Source organism: Orcinus orca, chromosome 3, assembly GCF_937001465.1.
Source record: "Orcinus orca chromosome 3, mOrcOrc1.1, whole genome shotgun sequence".
Lineage (NCBI taxonomy): Eukaryota > Metazoa > Chordata > Mammalia > Artiodactyla > Delphinidae > Orcinus > Orcinus orca.
Window position 1 is genome coordinate 13,775,570 of NC_064561.1, and position 18,465 is coordinate 13,794,034.

Consider the following 18,465-nt stretch of genomic DNA (forward strand, 5'->3'; position numbering starts at 1 on the left):
TTATATGTGGAATCTAAGAAAGCTGAACTCAGAGAACATAGAGTAGAGTAGTGGTTACCAGGGGTTGAGGGAGGGGAAAATGGGGGAGATATTGGTCAAAGGGTACAAACTTCCCATTTTAAGGTTAAGGTCTGGGGATTTAATGTACATCATGGTATTATAGTTAATAATACTGTATATATGTACACTTGAAAGTTTGCTAAGAGTATAGATTGTAAATGTTCTCACCACAAAAAAGAAGTAGTAATTATGTGATGGGGTGGAGGTGTTAGCTACTGCTATGGTGGTCATCATTTTGGAATATATAAACATATTAAGTCAACACATCATACTACTCAAACTTGCACAATGTTGTATGTTAGTTAATCTCAATAAAGCTGGAGGAATTTTTTTTTAATTTTTTTTTTTGCGGTACGTGGGCCTCTCACTGTTGTGGCCTCTCCCGTTGCGGAGCACAGGCTCCAGACGCGCAGGCTCAGCGGCCATGGCTCACGGGCCCAGCCGCTCCGCGGCATGTGGGATCTTCCCGGACTGGGGCACGAACCCGTGTCCCCTGCATCGGCAGGCGGACTCTCAACCACTGCACCACCAGGGAAGCCCACGGTGGTTTCTATTGTTGCAGAGCACAGGCTCTAGGTGCGCAGGCTTCAGTAGCTGTGGCTCGCGGGCTCTAGAGTGCAGGCTCAGTAGTTGTGGAGCACGGGCTTAGTTGCTCCGTGGCATGTGGGATCTTTCCGGACCAGGGCTTGAACCCATGTCCCCTGTGTTGGCAGGCGGATTCTTAACCACGGCACCACCAGGGAAGCCCACTTATTGGTAATTTAATCAATGGATGTATGTCGCTTCGCCTGGAGCAATGTCTGGATGTAGAACTAGAGGAGGTAGCTGTGGCCAGATCATGTGAGTCTTGAAAATGAAGATGGGGAATTTTAAACTTTACTCTGAGAGCAATGGGGAGCCATGAAAGGTCCCTGGGTAGAGAGGAAACACAGCCAGAGTCTTCTGTTCTGCTGGCCGGTGCAGAGGATGGACTGAAGGGAGAAGTAGCTGCATGCTTTTGCGATGGGTGAGAAGGATGCAGGTTGAGTTAGGATGGGGCAAAGGGAATGGGGGGGAGTAGAGGAGAAAGAATAGAGAAGACTTCGCAACTAATTAATTCTGGGAGAGCAGGAGAGGGATAACCATGAGAAGTTAAGCCTGGGCAACATTTCTACACCAACGTCAAAGTGATCCACTTCTTCCTTCCTCCTTTTAGGGGAGGGCAGGGAGGGTGCCTCTTCCTTGGGGCAGCAGCCTTGCCCAGCTCGTGGTGGGCACTGACGGCCACTGGGGAGAATGGATGGAGTGAGGAGCACATTTGTGACCACCATCCACAGAAAGAAATCATAATTAGTCCTTTCCCCACTTTTTTTTTGCCATCAGAGCCTGTGGGCTGGGGAAGCAGACCCTGGGGTCTCCAGTTTCCAGGAGGGAAAAACCCCACAGGGTGTTGACAGCCTGAGCCCTGGGGGGTTTGTTAGTGTCTGGGGAGCCCCTGGGACAGCAGCTCCAGGGAACCCCTGTATAACAAGACCCCGGTCCTTAGCCCCTCCTCTCTCAGGCAGTGAGCGGAGAGTGATGTCGGCAGGCACCGTGGGAGCCTCCCTCGGCCATGGTGAATATGGATTCAGGGCCCCTGCCTGGCTGCAGAAGCCGCCCTGGTCCATCCCCAGTCCTAGGGGTGAAATCTGAGAATGAGTTGGTGGAGAGAGAAATGCCGGAGTGACTGAGCATTCAACTGAAAACAGCCAACAGGGCCGGATTTGGATGACATTTGCCCAAAAGGTGTTCAATTCTGTTTTCTGTGTGGAATGTGGGATGGAGAAGATGATATTTGCTTAGGAAGGGAAGGGGAAACCTCAAGGAGAACTGTCCATTGCCATGCACGCCGACCTGCCTCCAGAACCCACACCAGAACCTTGACCTGCACAGGCATGTGAGCAGACAGGGGGAGAAGGGTGGGGCTAATGCGTGCAGTTGGGGTGCAAAACGCACACATGTGTGCCCTGCAAGCATCAGGCACACACATGCACATACATGTATCTGGGAGCTTCAGGGGCACAAATGCACACATGCACATATAGAGTCATTTAGCAGTGAGGGCTCAAAGGCGACGGGGAAGGGGCACCAGTTTTGGGGGAGGCTTCCTGATGGAAAAGGAAAGACTCCAGATCCTAGACTCCCATGTGTTCCTCAGCTTTCACCCTCACTGTCGGGGGGGGGGGCATGGGCGTGCCCCTGAGCTTGGGACTCACTGGGTCCCAACTCTCCCACTAAACAAGCAGCTTGCCTGGAGATCTGTCCATGGGTGCAATTGTCACGGGTTCCAGGTATGCAAATAAGGAACTTTCTAGTCCTGTAACCTGCCTTCCTTTTGGCCAGGCACTCTCACTGGTCACAATTGGAAAGGGGACTTTGGACACATTGAGGCAAACTCAAACTCATAGCTTCTCAGCCTGCCGCAGGGTTAAATTTTAGCCACGGGCTTCCCCTGTGGCTCAGTGGTTTAGAATCCACCTGCTAATGCAGGGGACACAGGTTCGAGCCCTGGTCTGGGAAGATCCCACATGCTACGGAGCAGCTAAGTCTGTGCGCCACAACTACTGAAGCCTGCACGCCTAGAGCGCCACAACAAGAGAAGCCACCACAATAAGAAGCTGGCACACTGCAACGAAGAGTAGCCCCCGCTCGACGCAACTAGAGAAAGCCCGCGCACAGCAATGAAGACCCAATGCAGCCAAAAAACAAACAAAAGAAAACAAACAAATAAATAAATAAAATTTTTTAGCCACGTTCAGGGCTTCCCTCTTTACTCTTCCTTCTCTCTGGACTGGGCAGATGCCACCTCCGTGGTGAGGATGGAGAGGTGCCTGCCATGAGTCCACTGTGCTCGGCGTGTGTCCGCCCCAGCATTCCCTGAGATGAACAGAATCTCCTCTCATCCTGCCTGAACTGATCCCACCCTCACCCCCACCCCCTCATACAGCTTTGCCAGCTCCCACACCCTGCTCTTTCTTCCACACCCGTATCTAACTCATCAGGACATTCAGTGGGCTCCACCTGCACAACCTGTCCAGAATCGGCCACCTCTCACCACCTCCGTGGTCCCCACCCAACATCACTCACCTGGAACAGCTCAGCCACCTCCTCCTTGGTCTCTTGGCTGTCATCCATGTCCCCCCACATTCTGTTATCCCACAGCAGCCAGAGAGCACCTGGGAGCCTCTGAGTCAGGTCCTGTCCTTCCTCTGCTCAGAATCCTCTGTGGCTCCCATATCACTTGGTATAAAAGCCAAAGTCCTCACTCTGACCCACAAGACACGCTCAGCTCAGTCACCTCTCTGCCCTCACCTCCTTCCTCCACCTCAATCACTCCCTCTATCTCCCTGTTTGTCCTTGCGGTTCTTGTTCCAGGCACAGTCTGGCCCCAGGGCCTTTGCATGGGCTGTTGCCTGTACCTGAAATGCTCTTCCCCATGCAATTTCTTGACTGATTTCCTAATTTCTTTCAAGCATGAATTTGGGGCCTTTGCCAAACTGGGACAAGCCACCCTGGTCCATTCCCAGCCCTCAAGGTGAGATCTGAAAATAAGGAGGGGAAACAAGAAATTTCAGAGCAACTGAGCATTAAACCTCAGCAAGTCCTTTTCTGACGGTCTTATGTAAAATTGCAGCCCTCCTCAGACCCCTCAATTACCCCCTAAGTTCTCTGCTTTTTCTTTTTCTGTAGCACTGTCTTCCAACATACGGTCTCACTTATTTAGTTATCATGTTCATTGCTTATTTCCTGATTCACTTCCCTAGAGCCTTTTGCTCTTCCAAAGCTGGGATCTCTGCCCATTTAATTCCCTGCTGTGTCCTTAGTGTCCAGAGCAGTGCCTGGCACAGAACTGATGCTCAATGAATGTGTATAGCATGAAAGGTGAGCCTGCAAAACTTGCAGCCCTTGAAGCACAGCCTCCAGAGATGGACTCCTGGCTTCAAATCTTGGTACCATCACTATGAGAATGTGAGCAGATGATCCCCTCTATGTTCTGCTTCCCCAGCAGTTCAAAGCCGAGAATAATAATCCCAGCTATCCTTGCAAGGAGTCTGAGACCAAAGGATTCATACCATTGTTTAGGGAATCTCGCTATTATCTGTAAGCTCAGAGGATCAATATCTACTTGCACAGATGAGGCTCAGAGGGGCAAAGCCAGCTACCCAGGGTCACGTTGCTCCTAGTTAGTGAAGGTGCCAGTATTTAAACACAGGTCTTTCTGATTCCAGAGCTCAATTTTGTTGTCTCTGCCTGTCACTGTCTTGAGCACAGGATTTCTGCTTTATGTAATGGGGATTTTTATCAGTTAGTGACCTTCCTATCACTGGAGGCAGGTAAGTAGAGGCTGGATAATTGAGGTCGAGGAGACTCCTACACTGAGTGTATGTTGAGGGGTGTTTCCTTCCCAATTCACCTATTCATGAGGCCCAAGAAAGGCTGACATTCCTGGAGGAAGCTTGTGTTAATATTATGAAGGGCCCCTTCCCCATGTGGCAACTGCAGTCGGGAGTCCATCAACTTGGTCTCGACTTCTCCCTCTAAAAAGCATCAACTCACTCGAAAATTCCTCTAATTCCCTTAGGTCCCCACACATGCTTCCTGTGATCTTCCTAAAAAGTCTTCCTCATGGCTTGCCAGGGAGCCAAGTAACCCACCTATTTGCAGTTTTTACTAGACATTTGCTCTTCAGATCATATATTGAAAATGTTCATCACAAATGGCGTTAGCATATTTTGTATTTCAAAGGGAACCTCTTTATCTCTACCCTTAGCTTCCTTTTTCCAAACCAGATTCATTAAACTTCTTTAAGAACAATAAAAAATATTTACCCAGAGGAAAAAAAAAATCCCTCTAAGAAATGTTATTTCTCTGTTTACAAAAATCCCTATTCGATGTAGGAAAATTGGGACATACAAAAAAGAATAAAAAACACATGCATTTGTAGTGAGTCAATTAGGATTTGATTATTTTGTTATACATTTCTCAGAAAACACATAAATGAGAATTCTTCTCATGTCATCAATTATTCTCAAAGATGTGACCTTTTTTTTTTTTGCGGTACGTGGGCCTCTCACTGTTGTGGCCTCTCCCGTTGCAGAGCACAGGCTCTGGACGCGCAGGCTCAGCGGCCATGGCTCACAGGCCCAGCCGCTCCGCAGCATGTGGGATCTTCCCGGACCGGGGCACGAACCCGCGTCCCCTGCATCGGCAGGCGGACTCTCAACCACTGCGCCACCAGGGAAGCCCAAAGATGTGACTTTAATGATAGTCCATCTTCTCTCCTATTAAAGTTTTAGGGGTTTTTCCCCTCTTAATGATTTGTAAGGGCATTTTATTGAACACTTATGTTGTTTCTTTTTTTTTTAACTTTAAATAATGCTACTATGAATATCCTTGTACCTGGAGTCAGATAATTTCTTTATGAGAAAAATCTAGAAGCAGAATTATAGAACCAAAGTAGGACTTCAGATAAATGACAAATTGCATGTTCCTGCAACCAGCAATGTAAAGATGACAGTAGACGGCCTCGTTCTGCACACACTCATTAACACCCAGCACTCATTTTCCTCTTTAATCTTTGCCAATTGGATAATTTAAAAAAATTTAGGTCTATTTAGGTCTTTTGCCCATTTTTTGATTGTTTTTTTTTTTTGATATTGAGCAGTATGAGCTGTTTGTATATTTTGGAAATTAAGCCCTTGTCAGTTGTGTCATTTGCAAATATTTTCTCCCAGTCTGTATGTTGTCTTTTCATTTTGTTTATGGTTTTCTTTGCTGTGCAAAAGAAGAGCCAAAGATTTTTTAGGGCCACAACATTTTCTAGTTTATGATTTGCCTATACGTTTACTTCAATTTAACAATGTTTTGTGATATTCAGAAATTACACTTTTTTAGCGGTCATAATCCAACTACATTTTTTCCTCTGTGAAGTCTTCCAGCTAATTGGATTTCTATAATTCTCACTATATAAAGGCTCTGGTGTTCTTTCTGATGCAGTTTAATTTGAAATAAAAAAGTCTCTTTCAGACACATGCTCTGGGCATCTCTGTCAAGTATGCCTTTTCTTAGATATAGATTTCTTAAGTGGAGTCTGAAATTCTTAGCTTTGGAGTTTCATTTTGCTTTATTTAGTTTTTGAAGATTTCAAGTCAGGCTTTGCTTTTTTTTCTCAGTGTGAATCCCTCAGAGGACCTCACTGGAATTTCCCTAAGTCGAATATTCTTTTAGTTTTATTTGTGCTGGATCAGGTGTTGGCAAACTATAGCCTGAGGGCCAAATCTGGCCCCCTGCCTGTTTTTGTAAATAAAGTTTTATTGAAACAGTCATGGACACGTATACATTATCTGTGGTTGCTTTCACACTAGATGGGCAGAGCTGAGCAGTTGTGACAGAGATCGTACAGGCCAAATGGCCTAAAATAGTCATTATCTGGCCTTTTACAGAAAAAGTTTGCACCGCTGGCTTGATCAACAGGGCTGCCTACTTCCTGCTTCCTGGTTTTCCTTTCTTCATGAAAAATGAGCATCCCTTCCTCACCTTTTGCACCTGTTAAGTTCTTTGATAGTCCTGACTAGTCTTTATAAACAGAATGTCTTTGGACTTGACCAAGCACATTTTTGTTGTTTTTCTCTACTTTATATATTCTCAGAACTATAATAATAATAATCTAAAATTTATTTTTCACAAATTAAAATTTCAACAAACTTCCAAAACATTTAAAGGGTCATTCTCGATTTCTCTCCTTCCATTGCTGCAGGTGAGTAATTTCAGGGGCACAGCTATTTATTCTCCCCTAAGGGTCACCGGCTTGCAGATTACCCAAAATGCCACTAGATGGCGCATAAATCAGGACTCACCTCTCCCCCGCCTCCACCCATCCTCGTCTCAGAGTCGGTATTTCAGGATTTCAAGGCTGAAATGTGCTTCTCTCCAAACCAATTAACTCTTGATAAGCAGGGAAAGATTACATTAGGACCATTTTCCAAATGAGTGCAAAATATTCAGAAACATTCCAAAATAGGTTATACGTATTTTTCTGAGCTAGCTGGTTACTTGATTATAAAATAATAAAACTATCGCCAATCCAGGATTTTTACTAATGCTTCATTGTTTGAATTAAAATGGTCAATAATTTTATGGGAATTTCCTGGCGGCCCAGTGGTTAGGACTCCGTGCTTCCACTAGGGGGCACGGGTTCCATCCCTGGTGGGGGAACTAAGATCCCGAATGCCAGCAGCGTGGCCAAAAAAAAAAAAAGGTCAATAATTCAGAGTTATTTTCCATTTAATTAACACAGATGTATTTATTAGCACAAGGCCTAGGGCCTGCAATACTATTAGGGGGCTCATGAAATTGTGTTACTGTCTAAGATCAGAAGAAATAAATAAATTTTTAGGGTGAAAATTATATTCATTTTACACCAACACAGTCCTAAAATGTAAAATTTTAAATTTTTATAAAACTGAAATAAATTAAAAAATTAAATTGTATTTAATTTATTTAATAAATTAAATTATATTTAAATAAAAATTAAAAAAATAAAATTTAAATAAAAATTTAAAACGATTTTTTTTCTTTGGCTGCTCTGCGAGGCTTGCAGAATCTTAGTTCCTGGGCCAGGGATGGAACCCCTGCTCCCTGCAATGGAATTGCAGAGTCCTAACCACTGGACTGCCAGGGAATTCCCTTTTTAAAACAAAAACAAAAACAAAAACAACTTTTATGGAGGAAGGCAAAAGTGCCTAGGGCTCATGGAAGACTTGATGTAGCCCTGGGTATTAGGTCTCCCAAAAGTATTCCTTTGTTCATTTCAGATATCGATGCTACAGGCTTTGCCTTTCTTGGGTATTCTTTTCACACAGATTGTAGAGGACCCTGTAAATTCCTGGACCATATCCCCTTGGCGCTTATTCTCTTCCTTACCTGCCAGACTTTGAATTCCCTGTACATGTGGCAGGTTTGGAAGTACTGGGAGATTAATGCCTCCTGGTCAAAACTCTTGAGCAAGACGATTGGGGGCTGGTGGACAAACATCCCACTTCCCTTGTTGCCCCTCAGGGACCTCCAGCTGGGATTAAATTGTAGTGGTCCCACTAAAGAATGTCACTGGCCACCGGGCTCTTCAAGAATTGAGTCATTGGCCACTGCAGTCACTGACCTTCAACATACCCTGAAAGGGTTCAGGGTGGAGATCAGGAATGAGGCTCTCTGTGCTCTGGGAAAACTGACAGAACAGCCCTTCAGATAGTTACATATTTTCAGGAGAGATTTTTTTAAAAATAAATTTATTTATTTTATTTATTTATTTTTGGTTGCACTGGGTTTTTGTTGCTGTGCACAGGTTTTCTCTAGTTGCAGCGAGTGGGGACTACTCTTCGTTGTGGTGTGCGGGCTTCTCATTATGGTGGCTTCTCTTGTTGCGGGGCATGGGCTCCGGGCGTGCGGGCTTCAGTAGTTGCAGCACATGGGCTCAGTAGTCCATGGGCTCAGTAGTTGTGGCTCGCAGGCTCTAGAGCTCAGGCTCATTAGTTGTGGCGCACGGGCTTAGTTGCTCCACAGCATGTGGGATCTTCCCGGACCAGGACTCCAACCTGTGTCCCCTGCGTTGGCAGGTGGATTCTTAACCATTGCACCACCAGGGAAGCCCCAGGAGAGACTTTTATGCACCCAATTTCTTACATCTTCCCATACTTAGAAAAGCACTAAAATCATTAACTAAAATAACTGTGCCTTGTGACCAGCAGTAATTTTCTACGAAGAGGTGTGCTTGATTGCTCATCCCCTTCTCCAGAATTACATATATGCTGACCTGCCCCCCACCTCTTCGGAGCAGTTGCTCAGAGCTCTCTGAGAGGCTGTCTCCTGGGCTGTAGTCCTCAGAAAGTCCCCAAATAAAGCTGAAACTCACAGCTCTCACTTTGTGTGTTTTTATTTCAGTCAAAACTTTGATAATACACTTTTAGTGTCTGTCTCCCTTCCCCACTCCACCACCCATGGCTTTGGAGATGAGGCAAGGATTACTTAGAGACTCTAAGAACTATAATAATTATGTGACATGATAGAGATGCTGAATATGGCTACAGTGGTAATCATATTACAATATATCAGTGTATCCCAGGCCCTGGTGACCACCATTTTACTCTGTTTTTTTCTTTTTTTTTACAAGTCTGGCTTTTAGGTTACACATATAAGTGAGATCATACAGTATTTTTCTTTCTCTGTCTGACATCATACTTGGCATGATGTCCTCAAAGTCCATCTATATTGTCGAAAATGGCACTATTGCCTTCTTTCTCACCACTGAATAATATTCCAATGTGTCTATGTACCGATCTTTATCCATTCATCTGTTAATTGGCACTCAGGTCATTTCCATATCTGTAATTTTCTCGTCTGTTGAAGAGCTGCTAGCTGGGTGATATGAGGAAAACAGTGACCTCATTTCTGAGTCTCTCTTTCCTTTTTTTCTTTTTTCTTTTTTTTTTGTAAAAAAAAAAGGGATGATTATCCTATCTCACTGGTATCTGTTGCTTAGCAGAGCCTTATTAAGTTGTCCTATTCCATTTCCTCTGCTTTCTCCTCTCAGGTTCCAGAGAAGCAGTGGGAAAATGCCACCTGGCTGGTGACGGAGTTCATGCTGGTGGGTTTCTCCACCTTCCCAGGCCTGAGGACCACCCTCTTTGCACTGTCCTTCCTCACATACTTGGTTACCCTGGGTGGCAATGTTACCATCATCACCATCATACATGCGGATCGGACCCTTCACACTCCCATGTACCGCTTCCTGGCCGTGCTGTCCCTCTCTGAGACCTGCTACACGCTGGTCACCATCCCCACCATGCTGGGTCATCTGCTCATGGAGAGTGGAGCTATCTCCATCCCTGGCTATTGGGCTCAGATGTTCTTCTACCTGGGCCTGGGATGCACCCACTGCTTCCTCCTTACCCTGATGGGTTACTACCGCTGCGTTGCCATCTGTCATCCCCTGCGTTATTGGGTGATCATGAGACCCACAGTTTGCCTCTACCTGGGAGCCCTGGTTTTCTGCTTCGGGTCCTCGGTGGCCTTGATCGAGACCAGGCTGATCTTCTCCTCGCCCTTGTGCCGCAGCGAACGCGTGGAACACTTCTGCGACATCACGCGGTCCTGAAGCTCAGCTGCAAGGGGAGTGCCGGCAAAGCGCTGGCATTCTTCTTCCTGAGTATCCTCGTGGTGCTGGTCGCCTTCCTCATCCTCCTCTCCTACACCTTCACTGTGGCCGCCCTCCTGAGGATCCCCTCAGCAGCCGGCTGGCACAAGCCCTTCTCCACCTGTGCGGCCCACATCACCGTGGTCATTGTGCATTTCGGCTGCGCCTCCATCATCTACCTGAGGCCTGAGTCCAGAGGGAACCCGGACCGGGACCGCCTGGTGGCTGTGTTCTACACGGTGGTGACACCGCTGCTGAACCCGGTGGTACACACTCTGCGCAATAAAGATGTGAGGGTGGCATCGAGGAGGACCCTGGAGCGAAGCCGCGGAGTTTTAAAAATAAACACTCGTCCTAAGTTCCGGGTCTAGCTTTTTCATGAACACTCGCCCTGCCTGACACTCAGTTCCCCCACCTGGAAAACAGAGGCCACTCCCATAACCTTAAATGAAGTAGCCTGGGGGAGGCAATTTACAAACTGTGCCTGAGACCCAGCATGAACTCCATAAAGGCTGCCCTTTCCCTTCGTTTTCACTTCTTTGACTCCGCTGGGTTGCAAGGCGGTCTGCAGCGCATCATGGTCACTAGTGGAGGGCGGCCCTGACCCTACCCGGTGCTGGCGGGCAGTGAAGGGCAGTGCTTTACCTAGCAGTGAACAGGGGTTGGCACCCGGTCCAGCATCCTTTTATTTTGTCTCACTCAGAAGTAGTTCACTTTTTTTGGGGTGTGTGTGTGGGGAGAATGAATGTTACCAACCAAAGGCTGCTTTTATTTTTCCTGTCACACTTAAATGATGTTTTCACGATTGTTGGCCACCTCTCTCCCCCTTGGGTCTTTTATTTCTTTGGTATATGATGGGGAAAGAAAGAAAAAAGGAAGAATTAAAAATTTTTTTATTGTAGTGAAATATATATAACAAAACTTTTTATCTTTTTATCCTTTTAAAATTTTCTTCTTATTGTTGAACTTTATGAATTCTTTGTATAGTTTGGATAACAGTCCTTTATGAGATACATCTTTTGCAAATATTTTCTCCCAGTCTGTGGCTTGTCTTCTCAGTCTTCTTGATACTATTTTTTCCAAGTATTTATCACTAACTAAAATGACCTTATTATCTATTGTTTGTCTCCCTTAGACAGTGTAAGGTCTTCGTACAACCTCTCACTACAGTGTAAGGTCCAAAAATAACGTGTGTTTACAGTGCATAGCATGGAGCTTGGTATTTTGGATTCAGTTGACAAATATTTGTTGATTGAATGAATGGATAAGAACTGTTAATATTATTTAGTTTGCTTTATTCTTTTTGAAAATGGCATTAAGCTGTTTTAAGTTCTTCCATCTCCTTTTTAAAATTTTGAAGCTCAGTTTCAAATTACCACCATTTTCGTCTTCAAAATTAAGGATAATGGTTAGCCACTTACAAGAACATGAGATGAATTTCTACTATTTAATCATTTTTAAGTGTACAACTCAGGGGCATTAATTACATCCACAAGTTTGTGCAACCATCACCACCATCTCTTTCCAAAACTTTTTTCATCCTCCTAAATTGAAATTGTGTGCCCTTTAAGTAATGACTCTTCATTCCCCCATCCTCCCCATCCCTGGTAACATCTAACTTACTTTCTGTCACTATGAATATGCCTATTCTACATGTTTCATATAAGTGGAATCATATAATACTTGTCCTATTGTGTCTGGCTTATTTCACTTAGCATAACGTTTTGAAGGAGCATCCATGTTGTAGCACATATCAGAACTTCATTCCTGTCTATGGCTGAATAATATTCCATGTTATTCACATGGATATATATATTTTTTGTTTATCCATTCATCTGTTGATGGACACTTGGGTTGTTTCCACATTTTGGCTACTGTGAATAGTGCTGCTATGAACACTTGTGTATACGTATCTGATTGAGTCCTTGTTTTCGATCCCTTTGGGTATGTAACTAGGAGTGGAATTGCTGGATCATAAGGTAATTCTGTTTAACTTTTTGAGGAATCACCAAATTGTTTTTCATAGTGGCTGCACTATTTTACATTCCCACCAGTAGTGTACTAGAGTTCTAATTTCTCCACATCTTTGTCAACACTTGTTATTTTCTGGTTTTGAAGAGTTTAGCCATCCTAATAGATGTGAAGTGAGTTTTGTAGTTTAGTAGTTCACTTCTGTTTAATTAAACACAGATGATGGATTGAAATCATCCAAAGTATCTTCTCTGACCACAATGGAATGAAATGAGAAATGAGTAACAGGAAGAAAACTGGACACTTTACAAATATATAGAAATTAAACAACACACCTTTGACCAATAGGTGAAAGAAGAAATTACAAGTTAGATTGGAATATACTTAAAATAAATGAAAATGAATGCACAACATACCAAATCTTGTGGGATTCAGCAAAAGCTATGCTCAGAGGGAAATTCATAGCTGTAAGTGCTTACATTAAAAAAGAAGAAAGATCCCAGGTCAGTAACCTAACTTTACACCTCAAGAAACTAGAAAAAAAGAGCAAGATAAACACTAGTGATGAGGCTTCCATTATAACAAGTGTTGGTGAGGATGTAGAGAAATTGGAACAATTGCACACTGTTGATGGAATTATAAAATGGTGCAGTTGCTATGGAAAATGGTATGGTGATTCCTCAAAAGATTAAAAATGAAAAATAGAATTACCATATGATCTAGCAAGTTGACTTCTGGGTATATATAGAAAAGAACTCAGGGACTTCCCTGGTGACTCAGTGGTAAAGAATCCACCTTACAAGGCAGGGGACGTGGGTTCAATCCCTGGTCAGGGAACTAAGATCCCAGATGCGGCAGGGCAACTAGGCCCGCATGCCACAACTACTGAGCTCGTGTGCCTCAGCTAGAGCCTGTGAGCTGCAAACTACAGAGCCCAAGTACTCTGGAACCTGCACACCACGACTACAGAGCCCACGTGCCCTGGAGCCTGCGTGTTACAACTAGAGAAGAGAAAGCCTGTACACCACAACGAAGGATCCCACATGCCTCCACGAAGATCCTGCATGCTGCAACTAAGACCCGACACAGCCAAAAATAAATAAAGTAAATAAATAAATAAAAAATAAATCTTAAAAAAAAAGAATTGAAAGCATTTGTACACTCATGTTCATAGCAGCACTATTCGCAGTAGACAAAAGGTAGAAGCATTCCAAGCACCCACTGACAGACGAATGGATAATCAAAATGTGGTATATACACACAATGAAATATTATACAGCCTTAAAAAAGGACAGTCTGACAAATGCTACAATGTGGATGAATCTCGAGGACACTATGCTGAATGAAATAAGCCAGACAAAAAAGGACAAATATTGTATGATTCTGTTTATATGAGGTAACTAGAGAGGTCAAATTCATAGAGACAGAAAGTAGAACAGTGATTACCAGGGGCTGGAGCCGGGAGAGGGAGAATGGAGAGTTGTTTAATGACTGTGAAGTTTCAGTTTCGCAAGATGAAAAAGTTCTGGGGATGGATGGTGGTGATAGTTGCACGACAATGTGAATGTACCTAGCAACCACTGAACTGCACACTTAAAAATGGTCACAGTGGTAAATTTTATGGTATGTGTATTTTGCCCCAATTACAATTTAAAAAGTTATGCTATGAGAGGCAGGCAGTATTAGCAAGAGAAGGATTTCTTTGTCTTGTAAATATCTTGGTGCTGAAACACCTGAAGGCATCTTCCTAGGCAGAACCAGAAGGACTGGTGCCCCTCTACTCAGTGTCATACCACAACCACGCACTCCTCATATATAGAGTATCCTCTCCGAGGTCATAGCCTGATGAGTCAATCATTCACAGCATCTAATTCACACTGTTCTTCGAGCCCTGGAATGGCTTCTTGTGGCTGGTGACCCACAGACTTGAAAAAAAAACTTCCAATCTACATGCAAAATAAATGTTAAAGCCATAGTAAACCAAAAACCTCAGTGGAAGCATGGGAAGCCCACAGAAATCACTGAATTTAGCAATTAAAATATTTAGTTAGGCAGGAATTGTGAAGACTGCCATTGCTGAGAGTAATGGTCTTTGCCCATGGTCCTTGGCTGTATCCTCTGGGAGGTTCCTCACTGGCCTCTCTTCCCCATCACCACTTCTGAAGCTTTCTCATTCCATTTCCTGTGGTATGATTTTAAGGACCTCATGGTAGAAACTTGGGGCATTGTCTTTTTTTGGTCGTTGTTGTTTTTGGCTTCACCTCGAGGCTTGCAGGATCTTAGTTCCCAGGCCCACAGTGAAAGTGCTGAGTCCTAACCACTGGACCGCCAGGGAACTCCCTGGGGCATTGTTTTATATGCCAGAGATCTTTTGCAGGCCAAGCTCATAGTTTCTCTCAAAAATTTAGTAGGTGTCTGGTCTTTTTTTCTTCAGGCAGTTAAATGGGCAAGTAACCACAGCCAAAGATTTCCGCTGGCATGGCTCTTTTTTTTTCCTTTTCATTTTTTAAACTGTGGCAAAATACATACAACATAAAACTGATCATCTTAACTACTTTGAAATGTATGTTAGTTCAGTGGTATTAAGTGCATTCAGAATGTTGTGCCACCACCCCCACCATCCATCTCCAGAACTCTTCGTCTCATAAAACTGAAACTCTGTCCCCAGGAAACACTAACTCCTCATTCCTCACCACCCCCTGCCCCCCACCAGCCCTTGGCAGCCACCATTCTACTGTCTTTTCTTTATGAAGTTGACTACTCTAAATGGCTCATAGAAGTGGAATGATAACAGTATCTGTCTTTCAATGAGCATCATGTCCTCAAGGTTCATCCACCTGGCGTAGTTCTTAAACCCGAATGATGCCCTCATTTATTTCCTGGCTTCTATACTTGATTGGACCTTGGCATTCTCTCAAGGATGCTGAGAAATGGTTAATCTCTTGCTATAACTGCCTCCTCAGGGCCACTTTGTATCGCTGCTTCCCTTTGAACCCCCCAAATCACCAGACTCAGTCGATTTAAATTGTAGTCTGCATGGAGAGAGACTACCTCAATATTGTTAGAGTCCCTGCTACCTCTGCTTGCCTCCGTACATCTCTCTCTTTAACGACAGTGGCAAGAAGTAGCAAACAAATATAACAAATAATCCGGCTTTTCCTAACCACTTCCCAGAAGGCTATAGACTCAGTAAACACAGTCAGCTCTGCAAGACTCACAGTTTTACCTGCCTGGTGAGGATGACTAGCCGCCCAGGTGGCGCTGTCTTTGGTTCAAGGAGATGGAAGCAAGGACTGCGGCCTTGCATCACAGTTTAGAAGGAGCCTGGTGCCTTGGGCTCCTTCTTAAAGGCTGTAAGAGTGCTTAGAAACACAGGCCCCTCATGCCCACTGAACCAGGGGGTCTGGAGGTCTGGGTTCCAGTTTAGCTTTGAACCACTTGCTGAGACGTGGGAAGGTCCCTTTCCTTCTCTGTGTCTCAGAGGTCATTAAACGAAGGTCATTAAACCATGACACATGGTTTTTTCCCTCTTTGACATTTTTAGACCCTGTGCTTTCTCTGAAACTCATAAATATGAGGATTGATGAGGAAAGGTCTGGTAAGTTCACTGTTTCCCAAAATGTGAAGCTCTTAACAGTAACATATCCTGCATGTGGCATGAAAGAAACCTTTGAATTGCACAGGCAGAAATTTATTCCCTTTCTCAGTTCTCTTTGAAGGCTGATGATTACTTCAAGGAAAAATTTCAGTTTGGTCCTAGTGTATCTTTTAAATACACTAGCTTTATTTATTTATTGGGAATTCCCTAGCTGTCCAGTGGTTAGGGCTCCACACTTCCACTGCCAAGGGCCCGGGTTCAATCCCTGGTCGGGGAACTAAGATCCCACATCCCGCATGCTGCATGGTGCGGCCAAAAAAAATTTTTTTTATTTACATAGTGTGAGTGTGTATAATATCTGTCTATATACACACATATGTATGAAGTTACATGTATAATTTTATTTTTAAAGCATCCTACAGTAAAACAGATTTTTTAGTGTACAGTTCAATGAATTTTAACACATGCAACCACCACTACAATCTGGATACAGAACAGCTCCATCACCCCTCAAAATTCCTCATGCTATATGTCACACTTTCCGTATGTCCATATGTCACACTTTCCGTACCCCCTGGCAGCCATCGATCTGTCCTCCTGCACTGTGGTTTTGTCACCATATGTCACACTTTCCGTACCCCCTGGCAGCCATCGATCTGTCCTCCTGCACTGTGGTTTTGTCACTTGGAGATTATCATATCAGTGGAGTCACACAATATGTAACCTTTTGAGACTGGCTTCTTTCACTCAGCATAATTTTTTTTTTTTTAGCAATTTAGCATAATTTTTTTTGAGCTTGTGCGTAGAGAATGCTTTTCCCCTTAAGTTTTTTTTTTTTTTTTTTTTTGGTCATGTCACGCAGCTTGTGGGATCTTAGTTCCCTGACCAGTTTTTGAACCTGGGCCCTCGGCAGTGAAAGCACAGAGTCCTAACCACTGGACAGCCAGGGAACGTCCTCCCCCGCGCCCCCCGCCAAGTTCTATTGAGATATAATTGACATATGATATTGTATAAGTTTAAGTTATACAACATAATGATTTATTATTTGTATTTATTGTGAAATGATCACCACAGTATGTTTAGTTAACATTCATCACTTTACATGGTTATAAACTGTTTTTCTTGTGATAAGAACCTTTAAGATCTACTCTCTTAGCAACTTTCAAATATACAATACAGTATTGTTAACTGTAGTTACTACGCTGTACCTTACATACCCAGGATTTACTCATCTCATAACTAGAAGTTTGTACCTTTTGACTACCTTCATCCGTTTCCTCCACCCCTCACCCCCTGCCTCTGACAACCACCAATTGGTTCTCTGAGCATAACTGTTTGAGACTCATCCAAGTTATTGTGTTACCATATTTTGTTCTTTCATTGCTGAGCAGTGTTCTATGGTATGGATGGACCACGGTTTTTGTAACCACCTACTGAGGGGCATTTTGGTTTCTCCAGTTTTTGGCTATTACATATAAAGCCGCTATGAACAATCATGTGCAGGTTTTGTGTGACTTAGATTATTCAAAACCCCTTCTGGTTTCCCAGCTCACTTAGAATAAAATTCAACATAACCACAGTGGTATCTGGGTGGGTCCCCAAAACGACACCCTGTGATAGGCATGAGGGAGCCATGTGGTTGAAGCACAGGCCCATTCTTGAAGTGTTTCCAGTCTGGAGGCCCAGGCAGCACTGCTTGAGTTCACATTCTGCCTCTATCACTTACAAGCTGTGCAACCTTGGGTCAGTTCCTTAACCTCCCTGTGCTTCAGTTTCAGCATCTACAAAATGGGGATATTGCTAATACACCTCCCTTCCAGAGCTGTTGTGAGGATTAAATGAGTTCATATGTCAAAAGGGCATGGAACAGCGCTTGCACATAGTAAGTGCTTGACATAAGATAATCACTATTTCATTATTGGCTCTGGAAGTTTAATTGGGCCCAGAAGGCCCTTCTAGGACGTTTGCATTTTATCCTGTTCATATTGGCAAGGAGGGTGGGGTTGAGCAGGTAGGTGAGAGACAGTGGGGAGAGGGACTGGTTTGGAGACTGTTGGAATAATCCGGAGCAGCTCTTATAGAGGGGCGGGTAAGAGCCTGTTTGGAGTGGGTTCAAGAATAGGAGAAGAGCTTACGGAGACAGTTAAGTATAGATGGATTTTGCTAAAAAAAGGAGCAAATGGACAGTCACAAGTGGAGAATGTGGGGCCATCGGAGGTTTTTTTTTTTCTTTTTAATGGGTGAAATGAAAACCTAGGAATGATTCAATATAAAATAAAATTAACGATGGGGTGGAATCCTTGGAAGGAAATCCCAGAAGTTGACAAGGGATGGAAGTCAGTCTTGGAGGGAAGTAGGGCGCTCGGGACCAGAATTACTCCCCCTGTACTGATGGGGAGATCATTTTCCAGATGCCAGACGGCTGCAACGTGGTGAAGCCCTGGTTGGAACCGGGTACCACTCAGAGGGCCCATTCGCTTGCACCGGAAGCAGAAAAACTCCAAGCGTCCCGGGAAGTGGGCAGGGCTTACAAGGTTAGAGGCAACAGCGTAGGCGCGGATAGGGGAGAGGGGGCGGGCCTCTGCCTTCGCTGAATTGCGGTGGGATGGGAGGCAGGGCCTGGAGCTAG

The 18,465-nt window shown here is 44.3% G+C and overlaps 1 protein-coding gene across 1 annotated transcript; it reads left to right on the forward strand.

Annotated features, from left to right (window-relative positions):
- The first annotated feature begins 6,912 nt into the window (after window positions 1-6,912).
- Window positions 6,913-10,638, forward strand: LOC101284942 (olfactory receptor 10T2-like). The gene is made up of 3 exons (XM_049707385.1): window positions 6,913-6,972; window positions 9,617-10,221; window positions 10,281-10,638. Exons 1-3 carry the CDS (start codon window positions 6,913-6,915, stop codon window positions 10,636-10,638), a joined length of 1,023 nt encoding a protein of 340 aa, XP_049563342.1.
- The last annotated feature ends 7,827 nt before the right edge of the window (window positions 10,639-18,465 follow it).